An 18,865-nucleotide genomic window follows, 5' to 3' on the forward strand; every position below is an offset into this window, starting at 1 on the left:
CAGGCTTCCCGTGGAGCAGGGAGCTGGATGCGGGGCTCGATCCCAGGACACTGGGGTCATGACCTGAGCCAAAGGCAGACGCTTAATCCACTGAGCCAGCCAGGTGCCCCTTCAAAGTAATGATTTATTATTAGATAAACATGAGGTTACAGAGATTAATGATGTAACTAAAGATGGCTAGTAAGAGCACAATAGAATTACTGAGAACAACCTGAGTTAATCTCTGAAAATGAACACCCTCATACTTTAAGCCTGCTATCTTAAAAAATTCTAGAAACATAAGGATACATAAACACACTTTTCATTAGCTGATGGAACAATGATATCATCATATGTCACATAGATTCCAGAAGATTCCACTGCACACTTGTGAGATAGTGAGACTGAAGAAGGCAAATACTGTCTTATTATTATTATTATGAAAATATTTTGACTTCACCTGAAAGGGGATTTCCTGAGAACTGGCTGGGGTAGACTAAGAGGCGAACACAGAGATCAGCCACATGTGTTTATTGATAGAATTTAGGAATCCACTGGGGTCAGATTCAGGGCGGCTCCGTCTGCATTTTCATGGCGTCAGGCTTCAGAGAACTTAAAATGGCCATAGCTTTTCTCTTGGCTGGAACTTGGGCTTCACACAGCACAGTTTATTATTGGTGCAGTAAACATAAACCCTTTCTCTCCTGGAGCATTTCTGACGGCATCTGCCGTGAAGATTCCAGCATTTTTGGGTACCGCCTGACACACACAAAAAGAAAAATGGAGACAGTGTCAGCCCTGAGAGGTGGTATTAAAGCAGGTGTGATAGAGGGTCCTCAGTTTCCCTTGCCTTTGACCGTTGGGCTCCTTTTTCTCTCCTTCCCTTTTTAAAAATTGTGGTAAAATACAAAGAACATAAAACTTACTAGTTCAAGCATTTTATTTTTTTAAAGCTTGCTTGCTTATTTATTTATTTCTTTTTTTAAAGATTTTATTTATTTATTTGAGAGAGAGACACAGCGAGAGAGGGAACACAAGCAGGGAGGGTGGGAGAGGGAGAAGCAGGCCTCCCGTGGATCAGGGAGCCCGATGCAGGGCTTGATCCTAGGACCCTGGGATCGTGACCTGAGCCAAAGGCAGATGCTTAACGACTGAGCCACCCAGGCGCCCCTACCCCTATCTATCTATTTCTGTAATCTCCACACCCAATGTGGGGCTCAAACCCACGACCCTAAGGCCAAGATAGCATGCTCCTCCGACTGAGCCAGCCAGGCACCCATCAAACATTTTAAAGTGCGTGGTTCAGGGGCATTAAGTACATTCACAATGTTGTGCAACCATCACCATCATCTAGTTCCAGAACTTTCTAATCATCCAAAAGAGAAACCCTGCACCCCTCTCCCCAGCCCTGGGCAATCACCAATCGGCCCTCCTCTCTATAGATTGGCCTACTGTGGAAATTTTATGCCAATGGAATTATATAATATGTGGCCTTCTGTGTCTAGCTTCTTTCACTTAGCTTGTTTTCAAGGTTCATCTATACTGGCTATTTTTGGTTTTTGTTTTTGGCTAATATTCCATCACTTTCTTCATAATTTTACTTTTTTTTTTTGCCAAGGTCTATCATTACGAGGTGGCTGTACTTAGGTTTTTTTTCATTAATTGTAGTTAAGTACACATAACATAAAATTTATCATCTTAACCATTTTTAAGTGCACAGTTCGGTGGTGTTAAATACATTCACATTGTGTATAGCCATCATCACCAGCCACCCCCATAACTCTTTTCATCTCATAACACTGAAACTCTTATACTCATCAAACAGTAACCCCCATTTTCCCCTCCCCTGGAGCCCTTGGCAACAACCCATCCATATTGTTGTTGAAGCCTTTCCTGTTCTGGAATCTTAACCCATCAACAAATTGCAAGGTTTACAAACACAGCTCCCGAAAGAAGTGTTCTGACAGTTTTGGGGGTGGGATGGCACCCATGACCTCAACCTAGAGGCACACGAATCTGGGACAGTTGCTATTCCAACCACAAGTTTTGCAGCAGTTAAAGATGAAATCTCTACTTGAGCCAAACAAGGACCTGTACCCTTCTCTTTGTTCTGTAAAAGCCCCAAGCCTGCTCTGACTCAAGTTTTCAGGGGCTCCAGCAGCTGAATGAAGCCTGGGACCTCTAATTGTGTCATTCAACCATTTTCTTTGGGCAGTTTCAAGCCCTGACTATTCTCTATTTCATTCATTCTTTTTTTTTTTTTTAAAGATTTTATTTATTTATTTGACAGAGAGAGACACAGCGAGAGAGGGAACACAAGCAGGGGGAGTGGGAGAGGGAGAAGCAGGCTTCCCGCCGAGCAGGGAGCCCAATGCGGGGCTCGATCTCAGGATTCTGGGACCAGGACCTGAGCCAAAGGCAGACGCTTAATGACTGAGCCACCCAGGCGCCCTATTTCATTCATTCTTAAGTTAATTGTAAGTTTCATTAATTTGTAACCTTTATTATTTCCTTCTTTTGGCTGTAGGTTTTGACCAGGCGTATTTTGTGATCGGGAGTAAGCTTTCTTTGAGATGATTTTTAGACCAATACAGGGGAGACTCACGGGGGAAATGTGTGCTTCAGAGGAAAACTCGCATCGTCCGGAGCAGGGGTTCTCAACTGGGGTGATTTCGCTCCTGAGGGGATGTTTGGCAATGAAATGTGTGACGACAGTTTTAGTTGCTGCAACAGGTGAGAGGTGCTATTGGCAATTAGTCGGTAGAGGCCAAGGATTCCGCTAAATATCCTACAATGCATAGGGCAGCCACAACAAAGAACTATCTGGCCCAAATCATCGATAGTGCCAAAAGGTCAATAATCACCAATAGTGTCAATAGTCCTTGGTCTTGGTCGATCACAGTCCTCAGGGTTATCTGATTTTGATTATGGGGGAGTTATTTTACAACTCTATGAGTTGTTGATAAATAATAGTAGGGCAAAAATAATTATTTCTCTATACTTGCAAGTATGTTCTGTTGCAGAGAGGTTAATTTGACTCTCTCTCTCCTCCCCTGCACCACGGGGGGAAAAAAGCCAGTTTCTATTTATGCTTTGATCCAGTTATAAAATCTGCCTTGTTCTCTCATTATGAGTTAAATAAAATCTTTAACACATGTTCATATGTATATATATATAACATGTGTTAAATGCATATATATACATATATATACATATGTTAATATACACACACACGTATATATGTGCCAGGAGTTTTTTTTTAATTATCTTTTAAAACTTCTTTTGAACCTTGAGCAAACTGCCATCACAAGAACTAGGTTCTGAAAAAATGTACTGAGAGAAATCTGATGTGTTATGGAGACACTAAGACGGCTAACTGGTGTTTCTGGACGGTCAAAAATGGAGCTTGGTGGAAAATTTGACCCATCACAGTAAAGAAAACCTATAAACTCTTCTTTTGTTTTTAAGATTTTATTTTTAAGTAATCTCTACACCTAACATGGGGCTTGAACTCACAACCCCACGAAGAATCACATGCTCCACTGACTGAGCCAGACTGGTGCCCCGAAAACTTATAAACTGTTCTAAGACAACACTGGTGGAGAAGTTTTCACTGATCAGTGAGGGTAGCTCCAGTATATGTTCCACCTGACAGCTTAATAACCTTTGGAAAAACAGTAAAAGTGGAACGTGAAAAGGAACCACTGTCTCTGGGACTCTCTACAGCTCCCTAAATCTCAAGGATTTGTACTCACTACCATCTGCCTTTTCTGTGAAGGACTAGATGCTTTTCCTTGCCAGAAAGCAACAGTGTTTCCTGTGACTAAAAACAATTGTGGTTTGTCTTTCCTACTTGGGAACGCCTATCTGCCTTTCTAGTGACCGAGGTGCTCTTTTTACTGGGACTTTAATTAAGGAATGGCCATTTTGCCAAAAATCGTATGTCCTTATCATTCTCAACCCTCAGAAAAAATAGAAAGAACTCACCATAAGTTAAAATTAAAACTTGCTAAACTGACAGAAGGCCCTGAAGAGCCTAAGTGACTCAGAGTTTCACTGTTCCCTGTTCCCCCTGCCCCGTGAATTGTAAAGGGCCATGAGAGCTTGCCCAGCTCTTTTTCCTTTTCTTGCTGTGCAACTGGATTAAGCTGGAACAATTTGTTGCCTTTTCACGTCAGGAGTCAAACCCTCGCTTTTGAACTCAGTGGTTGGGGATAAGTACACTCTTTCGCAAAACATCTGGTTCTCACGTGGGGATGAAAAGAATTACGTGAAGGAGCTGAAAAACTTGGTAAGCTAGATGGGCTTACTAGCACTGGGGATAGGTTTTATGCTATGGCAATTTCTAGAGAAACGGTCTGGAGGGCACTGGAGAAGTTCAGTGCAGTGCCTGAGTTTTCCATGTGCTCATTCGTGAAGTCATCCGAGCTGCTGACAATGTCCCTAAAAATACTACTGTAGTCTTTTGACAATTCTAGGAGTTCCAGAAAACCATTGTCCATCATCAACTTGCATTAGACATCATTTTGCCATGTGAGGGAGCCACATGTGGAATTGTTGGTAATGCCTGCCACATTCACATTTCTCAGAAACCTTTCTGGTGTGTGTGTGTGTGTGTGTGTGTGTGTGTGTGTGTATGTGTGTGAATACATCCACGTAAGCAAACCAAAGCATTTGTTGAGTGAACAATATAGTCTGACCTCTGGGACCCGTGAGTTTGCTTCTGGCGGCTTTTCCTGGATATTCCCAACAGGACTCTGGTCCTGGGTGTACACTTTTGTTAGTGATGCTTTTTCTCCTGATAGGAATACCCCTCATTAAGTGTGCCCTATCATGTCTAGTCAAGATCACTTTAAATAGGAAGTATTAATAATAATTCATGAGGTATTTTATATGTATTCAATGGGTCGATTTTCCCACCCAGCTCTGTCTACTGAAAAGATGTGGTATGAAGGACTGATTTAGTAGGACTGAATATCTCTAGCATCTAGATCACGGTTCTGAAATACCATTTTCCTACTTAAAAAAGAAAAATCAGAGCTTCTTGAAGAAATGGGGAATTCAAGATCTGGGCAGGAATTGTACAAGATGAGCCTAGAATATCTCGTTACAGCAGATAACCACTTATGAACCAGTGAAATTGCTTTTGTCACTTAACAAAAGGACAAAGGCTGAAGTCACATCTGTCTGAAATTTTGTATTTGAAATCATATGGTCAGGACTGGAACATTACATTCTTTTCTGAGGAACCAGTCTTTCAATACAGAAAAGTGTCTTTGATTTCAGAGCCAAGGGCAGAGTGTCAGAGAAGGGGTTTCGGGATACGAAATTCCACATCTCTCTTAATTTTGTACTTTCCATGGAAATAGAACCCTGAATCCATTTCTGAGCCTCAGCCTGATGTTAATCCCTTTAGACATGAAGTCTATCAAACACTACTTCACAGAGAAAGACAGATACCATATGATTTCACTTATATATGGAATTTAGGAAATAAAACAGATGAACGTAGAGGAAGGAAAAAAAGAGAGAGAGAAGCAAAACATTATAGACTTTTAACTATAGAGAAAAAACTGAGGGTTGCTGGATGGGAGTTTGGGGGGGGGATGGGCTAACTGGTTGATGGGCATTAAGGAGGGCACTTGTGATGAGCGCTGGGTGTTGTATGTAAGTGATGAATCACTAAATTCTGCTCCCGAAACCAATATTACACTATAAGCTAACTACAGTTTAAATAAAAACTTGAAAGAAAACAAAACACATAACTTCATTTACATTTTACCTAAACTCTGTCCCTCTCCTTAATCCTATAGAAACCTTATTTGTTCCTTCTTTTGCCCACGGTTCCTTTGCTGTGCCAAGTTAATATGTCTGACTCCATCGGACTACAAGTGTGTCTCTTGTGGTGTCTATAAGCTGGACTTTATCACAAGGAAACAATCACAGACTAGCAGGGATATATGTACAATAAGGCTACCACAAGCCAAAGATGTGGCAATTTGAATTTCAGCAAGAATAAAGATTGCAATGTGTGAAAATTCATCAAATATATTAAAAACTATTTTGTCACATTTGGAGGATGATAGAAAAATAAATCATTATCTTGTGGATTCACACATACAGGAAAATCACCAAGCATTCATTCTGTCTTTCTTTTTTTTTTTAATTTTTTTTTTTAAAGATCTTATTTATTTATTTGACAGAGAGAGACACAGCAAGAGAGGGAACACCAGCAGGGGGAGGGGGAGAGGGAGAAGCAGGCTCCCCGCAGAGCAGGGAGCCCAACGCGGGGCTCGATCCCAGGACCCTGGGATCATGACCTGAGCCGAAGGCAGTCGCTTAACCAACTGAGCCACCCAGGCGCCCCATTCTGTCTTTCTTATATAAACTGTCCCACTGAGTAACCAAATAGTAGATGATGAGTGTCTTTATGATTTTAGTATAATAAATTTCCAGGAACCAGTGAAAATCATATAAAATAAAGAAGATACATTTCAGTGTGTTCTGTGTCTTCCCTCAATCTGATACTACTACACAAACGTTATTGTTGTAGCAGGTTGAGAAGAGGAAATTGAAACTGAGGAGGTCACGGAGTTAGCAAATGGTGGGGCATTCTGACCTGGCTTCTGACGCTTGCACCTCTACCCTGTGGTGAGTGGTGGGTCAGGCATTTGCCACAGGCAGATATGAGACCCGAGGTCAGCTTGGTTGAGGAAATTACACATTCTGCCTCTTTGGAAATGTTAGGTGAAAGCCTTGATGTGGGCAGAAGCCTTGATGGGGGCGGATAGCGAGGCCGGGGGTTGTGGGATGGGCAAGTCTGACCATGGCCCGAATCCGGTTAGCCTTCCCATGGCTCCCTCACCTGGTAGTCAAGGCCCATCAAGACCTGGACCTTGAACGCTTCCTCAGTTTCCCCCTCGCCACGCCCCTAACCCACTCAATGTTGTGCCAGTTTTCTGAAGGTGCCACGTTCTCTCCCACAGCTGGACCTTTCTTTGCATAAGCTGATTTCTGCCTGGGACACCCTTCCTACTTCCTTCTCTTCTCCTTCCCCTTCCAATCTCAACATACTTTTCAGGACTCAGGGTATCCCATCAGGAGGACTCTCCTGGCCCTCAGACTGGGCTGGTCCCTCCCATGTCCACCTCAGATCCCTAGACCCCCTCTGTCACAGCTCATGTCACCCTGGGTTGTAAATGCTGTTCATTGTCTCCCCCAGGGCCATTGTCATTTATCTCTGTGGCCCTAGCCTCCAACACAGGGTCTGGCACAGAGGCACAGAGTATGTGAGTTTTTCTCTCTGGTTAAGGTGGTTGTGATCTTTACAAAGCCTAGAACATTCTGGGGACTATTTTGTGAAAGGCCCACGGTTGCCCTCTTCTTCCTTCTTCTCCTGCGCACCCCTTCCATTCTTTCTCACGTGCAAGGCCACCGGCAGCTGCTCCCTGAGAGAGCCGAGATGGACGGGGTGGCTGAGCCAGAAGCTCTGGATGTCGTGGTTGGTACCTAAGCTCTGGCACCTGCTGCGGGCGAGGGCTCCTTCTCTCGGTGTTTCCAAAAGGGCAGCCCATCCTCCCAGGCCTGGGGGTTCCGGGACCAAGCCTCAGTCTCCACGCCCTGCCCCTCCCCGAAAAGGTTCCCGTTACCTGGAGTGAGCTGGGACAAGAGCAGGAGGGCAGCCAGAGTCAGCAAAAGGAGCTTCATGGCTGGAAGTGGCCCAAGGTGAGGCTGCAAGTCCGAGGCGACGGCAAAACGAATGGGGCAGGCTCCGGCCTCTCCAGCTGGAGGTCCCTTTGTTCGGCCGGACCAATGTCACCCGCACGTGCCCTCAGCCGCCCACGGCTTCGGCCCCTGCGCTCCCGGAGCCCAGGGTCTGCAGCCACACACTCCGAGCTGGCACGCCTCCTGCGGTCATTTGGTCAGCCGGGGGTGGGGGGGGGCAGGCAACCCGGTCCAAGGTCCTGCTACCCGCTCTAAACCGCCTGCACAGAGGGACCGCCAGGGGGCGCCACGCACGCAGAACGCAGAGGGGCCGGCGAGACTTCACCGAGGTGACGGGCCCTGCAGGTGAGCCCACCTGGTGTCCCAGGCAGAGGAAGTCCGCCCAGAGGCTTACGCTGGGGCTGAAAGTGAAACACATGGTGTGACTGGAGGGAAACCGGGAGAACGGTGATGAGAGATGAAGCTCCCAGCACCAGCCTGGCCGTGCCCTCCGCCATCCGAGCGCCAACTGCGCCATGCACCTTACACCGCCAAGCAGGGAGCCCGATGCGGGGCTCGGTCCCAGGACCCCAGGATCATGACCTGAGCCGAAGGTAGACGCTTAACTGACTGAGCTGCCCAGGCGCCCCAAGATGTACTAAGTGTTAATGTTGAGTAATGCTAAAAGTGGGACCCTGGCATGTTCTGGACAACACAGAAGCCTCTAAGGCTGAATGCCATTGTGGTCTGGACAGCATCAAGATTTTACAAAGCCAACTGTGAAAAGAGATTGTTGGTAGTGGGAATGAGGGGCTCATTATGGCTTTTCCAGAAAGATACCCAGGCTGGGGTGCCTTCCTTAAAACATTTGCCTGGGTCTCCAACACCACCTTGTTGGGGGTGCTGGTGTTGTCAGAGGCGGCATCTGCCAGTGACCACAGGTGCACTGGGGGAGGCCCGGTAGCCCACGTGGCACCTGAGGATGACAATGAAACCCCAAGAGTCATGGGCAGGCAGCCTGGTCTTTACCACAAACATGGGAGTGCCAGCCTCTGGGACTCCTCAAAATACAAACACTCTTCCCATTCAGGCTACCATAGATGACCCGAACTGTTTGTTCCAGACATTGCATTCCAGGCAAAAGTGAAAAGATGGGACCTATGTTGGCAAAAACATGACGTTCTGCACCATTCCATTTTCCCTGATTTTCAGCATCCAGACAACCACAGCGTATGAGGACTGGGTGGATCCCGACAGCCCAGCTGTTCCGATCTGCTCATTGGTGAGACCGAAGCCCAGCGAGGGAATCAGTGTCCCTCCTAGGGTCACACTGCCAGTGGGTCCGCACAGGGAGCTGTTTTCACTTCTCTCTCCCCCTCAATGCCTGAATCCTCCCTGACACAGAGCAGAGATGGTGGGGCCTCTTCTCTTAGAGAGAAAAGAGTTGAATAGACATAGTCTTCCCGAGGTCAGAATGAATGTCTTTCCTTCTCTACTCTTCTGCTCCCAAACTGGAAAACTACGTTTGAAAAAAGGAGCTTACTTAACTTACATTCAAACCACGGTAATAGTGGATCTCTAGACCGGATAATGCAGGACTCTGTAGGACATAGTAAAGACCGTGCATTTTTTTTTCTACGTATGATGTGGAGTCTTGGAGGGTTTTTTTTTTTTTAAGATTTTTAAAAATTTATTTATTTGAGACAGAGAGAATGAGAGAGAGAGAGCACATGAGAGGGGGGAGGGTCAGAGGAAGAAGCAGGCTCCCTGCCGAGCAGGGAGCCCGATGCGGGACTCGATCCCGGGACTCCAGGATCATGACCTGAGCCGAAGGCAGTCGCTTAACCAACTGAGCCACCCAGGCGCCCCATCTTGGAGGGTTTTAAGTTCAGTTATGAAAAGGGCTGACATATATTAAAAAAAAATCTTTCTGGCTGTTGTGTGATTGCTCCCTGCTGGTCTCTAAAAGACAAAAGTGGATAAGGGGAGGCATGTCAGCTCTGGGGTGTTGGTCCAGCTGTGGGTGTGGGGCAGTCGGGGTGGTGACTGAGAGGTCTGAGGGAGGCAGGCTGTTCCGGGCCAAGCACAACCGCTTGCTTGTCACTTTGTCAGACCAGAGACTAGTCCTTGAGCCACCTGGAGTGATGAAGCCGTTTTTGCTAACTTCGGCTGAAGACCTTGTCCCAGGTCTCTTCAGCGGAGGGAGAGCGTGGGCACTCCAACGCCTGGGAGGACGGGCTGGCGGGCAGCAACGTGAAACACCACTCATCTGGGGAAGAGGGAAGAGCCCCCAAACCCTAGGAGAGACCCCGCCCCACCATTTGCTAGCTCTATGACACCCCCAGCAAACTATTCGGCTCCTCTGAGTTTCAATGTCTCATGCTTCGGTTTAGAATAATAAATCAGGTTGAGGGCTCAACATGGAACACACTGAAATATGATGCAACAAATGTAGCCTCTTTGTTTTCTAAACCCTCATAAGAGGAGAGCTGGCACCCAGCCAGACATCTTTTCTAGGGGCAGGTGCCAGAACTTAGGCAGCAAGTGTTACTTCCAGATTTTTCTGTCGGCGCCCCCAGACCTCCTCTCCTTGGTCAGCCCCAGGGGTTTGGGGAGGAGTTCTGGTGTGTGAGGAGAGTGGGGGAGGACAGGGAAAGCAGGAAAGAAGGGGGCAATAGCGACCTTTTCTCACACTAGTCCCTGAAATCACTTGGCTTTTGCACCATTCACAGCTTCCTTAGGGAGGACAGGATCCCTAAGCACCACTGCCTGTCTGTGCCAGCCCCTGTACCCGAGCCTTGGAAAGGTTTTAAGTAGAGAAGAGTCCTTGTCAAGCTTGCCCAGCCCAAGGTGGTAGCACCAGCCCCTCTTTCCAATCTGACAGAAGCTTTTACCCCTGCCACCCTCGGCATATCTCCAATCTTTCCACAGGGTCAGGATGTGAATGGATGGCTTGCGTCTGCTCATGGTAGACACATGCGTGAAACACCACTCACCTGGGGAAGAGGGAAGCACCTCCAAATCCCGAGCTAGACCCTGTTTCCACCATTTATTATTCTGTTTCAATTTACTCATTTCTTTTTTTTTTTTTAAAGATTTTATTTATTTATTTGGCAGAGAGAGAGCACAAATAAGCAGAGAGGCAGGCAGAGGGAGAGGGAGAAGCAGGCTCCCCGCTGAGCAGGGAACCTGACGCGGGGCTCGATCCCAGGACCCTGGGACCATGACCTGAGCCGAAGGCAGACGCTTAATGACTGAGCCACCCAGGCGCCCCTACTCATTTCTTTTTTCCTTTTCTTTTTTAGAGAGGGAGAAAGACGGGGGAGGGGGAGGCAGAGGGCGAGAGAGGGGATCTTTTTTAAAAATTTTTTTATTATTATTTTTTTAAATGCTTTTTTTTTTTTAAGATTTTATTTATTTACTTGACAGAGACACAAGCGAGAGAGGGAACACAAGCAGGGGGAGTGGGAGAGGGAGAAGCAGGCCTCCCGCCGAGCAGGGAGCCCGATGTGGGACTCGATCCCAGGACCCTGGGATCATGACCTGAGCCGAAGACAGACGCTTAACGACTGAGACACCCAGGCGCCCCTAGAAACTGAAGAGTTAAGCAGAAAATTGTATTTATTCCCAGGCCTAATTCTTAATCCATTGTTTCTTTCTATGTGTATTATTTTAATTTTTTAAAAAAGATTTTATTTATTTATTTGAGAGAGAGAGGGAAAGAGAGAGAGAGAGAATGAGTCAGGGGAGGGGCATAGGGAGAGGGAGAAGCAGACTCCCTGCTGAGTGCAGAGATTGACGTGGGGCTTGATTCCAGGACTCTGAGATGATGACTTGAATCAAAGTCAGACGCTTAACCAACTGAACCACCCAGGCACCCCTTATTTTAATTTTTATACTTAGTTTAAATTTTCATCAAACCCACACATCCACATGCTTTTCAGAGTCAGCTTTGAATAGGCGTATAGGTGCCACACATCTCCCTTTCTCCATTCCTTGCTCTCCAAAGAAAACCACATTCATATCTTTTGGTTGTTTCTTTGGATGTCACTTCCATATCTATAAATAAGATGCTTACTATTGTGTTTTTTTTTTTTTTTTTTAAAGATTTTATTTATTTATTTGCGAGAGAGAGAATGAGAGACAGAGAGCACGAGAGGGAGGAGGGTCAGAGGGAGAAGCAGACTCCCCGCTGAGCAGGGAGCCCGATGCGGGACTCGATCCAGGGACTCCAGGATCATGACCTGAGCCGAAGGCAGTCGCTTAACCGACTGAGCCACCCAGGCGCCCTGTGTTTTTTTTTTTTTCAGTTTTAGGTATTACCCATTGAATTCCTGCTCTGAAGAATGAGAATTTAGCTGTCTGTCATCTCCTTTGAGTATTTCCAGAATCATTAGGTATCATCAATTTTATCTGCCTGGAGACCTTGCCCCCGGACCCTTGCACCTGCTCCACACTGAGCTGGGTGCCTCCATGCCTGGTGACCTGCTGTCATCTTGGGTCTCCATTGACATCATCCTGGAGGATTCTCTTTGATACCCTCCTGAGATGAATGCCTGCTTTCCGGATCCAAGGCCTTTTCTGATCTACTCCTTTACTTTTGGTGGAGCACCTCCTGATGGCCTCTGGAAAATGTCTGACCTCCATGGACCAACCTCACACTTGGTTAATAGTGTGGTCGCTCATTCCATATTGGAAATGATTTCCTCTCAAAATTTTGAAAGCATTGCTCCATGGCCTTTCATGTTCCATCTAGTGTCACCATGGAGAAATCTGAGCCCCTTCTGAAACTCGTCTCTTTGTATATAAGCTGTGCTTTCTCTCTGAAAGCTTTTACGATTTTCTCTTCATTACAGGGTGTTGAAATTTCATGATGATGTGCCTACATTTTTTGTAGGATTATTTTATTTATTTATTTATTTAATAGCTTTCTAGTTTCTTTCTTTTATTTTTTTTTATTTTTTTTTAAAGATTTTATTTATTTATTTGAGACAGAGAGAATGAGAGAGACAGAGAGCACATGAGAGGGGGAAGGGTCAGAGGGAGAAGCAGGCTCCCTGCCGAGCAGGGAGCCCGATGCGGGACTCGATCCCGGGACTCCAGGATCATGACCTGAGCCGAAGGCAGTCGCTTAACCGACTGAGCCACCCAGGCGCCCTAGTTTCTTTCTTTTAAAGATTTTTTTATTTATTTGACAGAGAGAGACAAAGTGAGAGAGGGAACACAGGCAGGGGGAGTGGGGGAGGGAGAAGCAGGCTTCCCACGGAGCAGGGAACCTGACGCGGGGCTCGATCCCAGGACCCTGGGACCATGACCTGAGCCGAAGGCAGGCGCTTAACGACTGAGCCACCCAGGCGCCCCTGTAGGATTATTTTAATCAGTTCCGCTAAGCTCTCTGTGAGCCCCATCAGTCTGCAAACACACGCCCTTCAATTCTAGGACATTTTTTTCTTGACTTAGGTGTTTGATGATTTCTGCCCTTTGTGTTTCTTGATCTCTATTTCTGGAACTCTTATTTTTCCAAGGCGGGATTCCCTAATTCTCTCATGTTCTTCTATTTTCCCTACTACTTTACTCTCTCTCACTGAATCTAATTTCTAGGAATTTTATCTTTGTACTTTTATTCACTGAAGTTTTTTTCTCATTTTTCTTTCTTTTTAAAAACAGTATCCTGTACCAGTTTCTGTTATTTTGATGATTTTTCTGATGACATTGTCCCCTGCATAATGTTTTTTTTTAAGTTGTTGTTTTTTTTTTCTCTTTGCCACCCACCCCTCTTCTCTTTTTTTGTATATTAGAAACTTTCCTCGTCTGGCTAGTAGTTGTTGGTTATATGCTTCTATTTTGGGTGGGCCACCACTAACTGGCTTATTTTATCAAAGAACGCACAGTGTTTGTGTCTTCGGGTTTTTTTGTCTTGGACTGGTGAAATTTTCCTGGGAAGAATCCTCTGCAGTCTTTATGACCTGAAAGTTTGTGTTCCTCTCAAATTCATACATTGAAATCCCAACCCCCAGTGTGATGGTGTCAGGAGGTGGGGCCTTTGGGAGGTGCTTAGGGCCCTCATGAATAGGATTAGTGTCTTCCTCAGAAGAGACCCCAGAGAACTCTCTCAGCCTATCATCTACCACGTGAAGAAACAATAAGAAGACCCCACCTATAAAACGGGAAGCAGAGCCTCACCAGACACTGAATCTGCTGGTACCTTGATCTTGGACTTCCCAGGCTCCAAAACTGGGAGAAATGAATGTTTATTGTTGAAGCCACGCAGTCAATGGTAGTTTGTTACGGCAGCCTGAACAGAATAAAACACAGTGTCTGCATCTTCAAGTTTTTTTTTTTTCCTCTGGGATTGGTCAGATTTCTCCAAAACCCTGCCCAAAATGTATAAATCTGCCTGCCACAGGCCTCAAAGCTGAGATGGGAAAGAATGCTGGGTCTGAACATTAAATACGTACAACTTCACTTAACTCTCCTGTGTTCAGTAGGTTACCCCTGCTCTCACATGGCATCATGTCGCCTCTCCCCTGCCCAGAGACCATGTATTAGCCTCTGCAGATAAGAAAGCTCTAGTCTTCTGCTCAGATAGGAGAAGGAAAGTCAGTGTCACACGGGGGAGGAGATCTGGGCTGTGCAGATTTTCATGGATCTTGGTGTTGGAGACCCCATTTACCCCACTTCCCGAGAGAGCTCGCCACCGCCAAGCCCGTGACTCCTGGGAGTTTGGTGGCCCGGATCTGGCCTCCTCTGAGCTGTTGGCTTAGTGGTTTCTCTTCTCAGCTCTCTTAAGAACCACTTCCAGTGTTCACAACGGCTTGTTATTGTTTCTTTTCCTGTTTCCTTTCGTCCTTGTGGTTTTAATACCACAAATAAAATCCCCTTGCTGTTGGCTTGGTGGTGTTTTGGGAACAAGCAAGTGTGGATTTAAGTCACCATAGTTAGAAGTAGCTACCTCCTCTCCTGTTTACCCTCACTGCAAAAAGCTACATGTTCTCTTTCTCTCTCTCCATCTGCAGTTCTGCGCAATCCTGGCATTTCACATAGCATCAGGCATGTAGAGTGTAGTGGGCTATACTCACCCAGAAGGAGGGGGACAGTCAGGCTGCCTGGCCTCATAGTTTTCTGCTCCCCTTTGCTAAAAGCTTGGCTCTGCCCTGGCCCTGGAGCCAGACTGGCCAGAAAGAGCAGGGGTTTCACCAGCTTTAGCCCCACAGTCTGGGACTTGGCACCAAGACTCCCCCCAAAACGTGGTTGCTCTTCTGGCTCTGATTCCAAACCTGGGTGTTCACTGTGGGGCTGAGTACTTGTTTGATTCCTTTACCAGCTACGGAGTCTTTTCTACCCTCCCCCTACAGACCTGTCCCCTGCCTCCTATCTAGCCTTCCCTCACCCCCATGTGTGCAGGAAGTACAGCTTTGTTTCTTTTTCTTTTTCTTTTTTTAAAGATTTTATTTATTTATTTGACAGAGACAGAGATAGCGAGAGCAGGAACACAAGCAGCGGGAGCGGGAGAGGGAGAAGCAGGCTTCCCCTCGAGGAGGGAGCCTGATGCGGGGCTCAATCCCAGGACCCTGGGATCATGACCTGAGCTGAAGGCAGACACCCAGTGACTGAGCCACCCAGGTGCCCCCCCCCTTTTTTAAAGATTTTATTTATCTATTTGACAGAGACAGAGATAGCGAGAGCAGGATACAGCTTTGTTTCTTATGATATAGTCCATATCACTTATAAAGCTTCGTTCCTCCAGAGAGTGGAAATGTGGTTTCCATCCAATCAGTGGCCCTGATTTCCTAAGTTCCTCAAGGAAATAAGAGGGGGAGTGATATCATTAAGAAGGTGGCAAAGATCATTCTCAACGTCAGTCCCCTTCACAGAAAGACCAACTAGCAATTCTCCACAGACAAAACAACATTATGGCAATTCCAGAACCTGGGGGTGAGATGGAAATGTGGACCTCAGAAATGGAGAAAGACTGTACACTCTGATGGTACCACCCCTCCCCCCAGGCTGCACCCAGAGGGACCCCCTGGTCTATGGTTTCTCCAGGGGGAGAGAGAGAACCCAAGGTGGACATCCTGCTGGGCCTTGTGGGATGCTTTCAGAGGGGCTCACTGGGGTCTTGCTTCACGGGGCTCACTGGGAGAATCTGCAGGGTTTGATTAGTGGGACTCAGATGAGATGGAGAAGGGGGCAGGGCATACACCAGCCAGTACTCAGTTCTTGGACCGCATTCCTGCTTGCAGCAGACCTGAGCAGAGATCCCAGCCAGCGCTTCTGTCCCTCTGCAGAGCCAAGCCAGTGATTCCAAATGGCTAGGGAGCTCAGTGGGCAGTTCCATCTGATTTATGTCCCCAGCCAAAGAGCCACACCTGCCATGGTGCTCATTCTATGGCCTGTCCAGGCAGGGAAGCAAATGTGCAGCCCTGCTCAACTGCAGAGTATAGCCTCCGGTCCTGCTGACCAGGAGCCTGGCTGGAGAACCTGGGCAGCCCCAGAGCCTATCCTACAGCCATGCTTGGGCAGGGAGCCAAGCTAGCAGCTCTGTCCAACTGTTACATATATAGCCTCTGGCTCCACGAAACCAAGGAGCCAGACCAGTGACCCTGGGCAGCTTTGGAACCCAGGCTATGGCACTTCCCAGAGGAGGAGCCAACAGCCTACATCCCTGCCCTACATCCTTGCTGCAGTCCAGCCCAGCCTACACCCTCGTTCAATGGTTGGAGACAGCCTGTGGCCTCACCCAGGCAGGGAACCCAGCCAGTGTCTCCACCCAATTATCGCACATAGGCTGTAGCCCCGTGTGACAAGGGGGTCTGAACAGCAACCCCACTGACCATGGAGCATGGCCTCCAGTGCCACCCAACTGTGGAATCCATCTGGAGGCACCTCTCGACCAGAGTATGGCCAGCAACTTTGCCCAACAGCAGAGCACAGCCGGTGGCCTTGCTCAACTTCAAGACACAGCCTAAGCCCCACCTGATGGCAGGGCACAACGTGAGGTCTCACTGGACCACACCACAAAGGCCTGCTGCAGCCCTACCTGAACATGGAATCCAGCCAGTGGTGCCATCTGGTCAGGGAGCACAGCCTGAAATCCCACTTGACCAGGGGCGATTATGGAGCCCAGCCTTAGCCGGGCCCAACAGCAGAGTACACCCAGTGGTACCACCATGTCAGGAAACAGCCTGAGATCTGATCCAACCAAAGGTGATTGCAGAGCCCTTGTAGTGGTTCCATCTGACCATGGAGCACAGCCAGCAGCTTTGCCTGAATGCAGAGCCCAGCCAGCAGGCCCACCCAACCGTGGAGTCACAACATCCCCTGCCACCCCCCGACCCTGACCTCAGAGCCTGTCATCCTCCTCTGTGAAAGGCTGAAAGCTTTCCCTCTAAGATTAGGAACAAGGCAAAAGTGTCCACTCTCGCCACTTATATTTAATATAGTCCTAGGAATCTTAGCCAGAGCAATCTGGCAAGAAAAAGAAATGAAAGTCATCCAAATCGGAAAGGAAGAAATAAAATTTTCTCTGTTTGTGGATGACATGATCTTATATATAACACATCCTAAAGGCTCCACCAAAAAACTTAGAAGTAATAAGCAAATTTGGCCAAGTTGCCGGATATAAAACCAACATACAAAAATCAGTTCTGTTTCAGTACGCTAACAACGAAGTATTTGAAAAAGAAATAAATAAAAACAATCCCATTTACAATAGCATCAAAAGCAATAAAGTATTTCAGAATAAATTTAACCAAGAAGGTGAAAGATCTCTATACTGAAAACTACAAGGCTTTGATAAAAGAAATTGAAGAAGGTACAAATAAATGGGAAAGTATCTCATGTTCATGGATCAGAAGACTTAGTATTGTAAACATGTCCATACTACCCAAAGACATTTATGGACTCAGTGCAATTCCTAAATCAAGAGTCCAGTGACATTTTTTTTTTTACAGAAATAGAAAAAAAATCCTAAAATTTGCATGGAACCACAAGAGATCTTGAATATCCAGAGCAATCCTGAGCAAGGAGAACAAAGCTGGAAGCATCACACTTCCTGATTTCAAACTATATTATAAAGCTATCTATGGTAATCAAAACAGTATGAAACTGACATAAAAATGACACACAGACCAATGGAACAGAACTGAGAGTCAAGAAATAAACCACACCTATATGGTCAACTAATATTTGACAAGGGAGCCAAGAATATTCAACGGAGAAAAGATAGTCTTTTCATAAATGGTGATGAAAAAACTGGATACTCACATGAAAAAGAATGAAAATATCTTTCACCATTCACAAAAATGAACTCAAAATGGATTAAAGACTTAAATGTAAGACTTGTACCATTAAAATCCTACAAGGAAACGTAGGGAGCTCCTTGACATTGGTCTTGCCATTGATTTCATGGATATGACACCAAAAGCACAAGCAACAAAACAAAACTAAACAAATGGGACTACATCAAACTAAAAAGCCTCTGCACAGCAGAAGAAATGATCAACAAAATCAAAAGGCAACCCATCCCCAGCTGCCATGGGAGTTGCTGTGAGGGTCACAGCTGGCCCCTTTTCAGAAGAATTGCCCTTGGCATGGGCATGGGTGCTGCCTTGCCCTGAAGGTTTTATCACCTTCCCCTCAGGGGCAGTCTGTCACCAAGACTGACCGACACAGAAATATATAAGAGGGTCTCCTTGCCTCAAGGCAGGACCAGCTCTGGTACAATTCACACTGCAGGTTCCCTGTGAGGTCAGGCTGAAGATGCTCTCCAGCTGGGACCATATCCTTGCTTAGCTCCTTCTCCTGTCCTGTCTTGTTCCCTCACCCTCCTTTTCCTGAGAATATTCCTGCAAGAAATCATGTGCACCCAAATCCCTCTTTCAGACTCTGCCTCCAGGGAAACTGGACCTAAAACAGCCTATTTTATTGATCAGAGAAATTTCAAGGAAGCTAAATGATATATGTATCACCCATTTAAAAAGGAGTAGACCTAGGGTATCCCCCAGATAGGTCTACTCCCAGTGCCTCTCCTCTTAACCATGACAGGATCCTACCTGAAGTGCCTTGGTTTTCTTAGGTCCCTGGTTATTAGTGGGGGTTCAAATTGAAGGACCACATAGTTTTCTCCCAGACCCAGAATATATTCTAATTTGGAGGGAGGCCTTATATAGACAAGCTACTG

The 18,865-nt window shown here is 46.5% G+C and overlaps 1 protein-coding gene across 1 annotated transcript; it reads right to left on the bottom strand.

Moving 5' to 3' along the window:
• Positions 1–592: 592 nt before the first annotated feature.
• On the bottom strand, positions 593–7,686 carry DEFB123 (defensin beta 123). The gene is made up of 2 exons (XM_021689225.1): positions 7,629–7,686; positions 593–738 (listed from the first exon to the last, which is right to left on the bottom strand). The coding sequence occupies exons 1-2, from the start codon at positions 7,684–7,686 to the stop codon at positions 593–595; spliced, it is 204 nt and encodes a 67-aa protein (XP_021544900.1).
• Positions 7,687–18,865: the final 11,179 nt, after the last annotated feature.

Source organism: Neomonachus schauinslandi, chromosome 10, assembly GCF_002201575.2.
Source record: "Neomonachus schauinslandi chromosome 10, ASM220157v2, whole genome shotgun sequence".
In the NCBI taxonomy this organism is placed as follows: domain Eukaryota; kingdom Metazoa; phylum Chordata; class Mammalia; order Carnivora; family Phocidae; genus Neomonachus; species Neomonachus schauinslandi.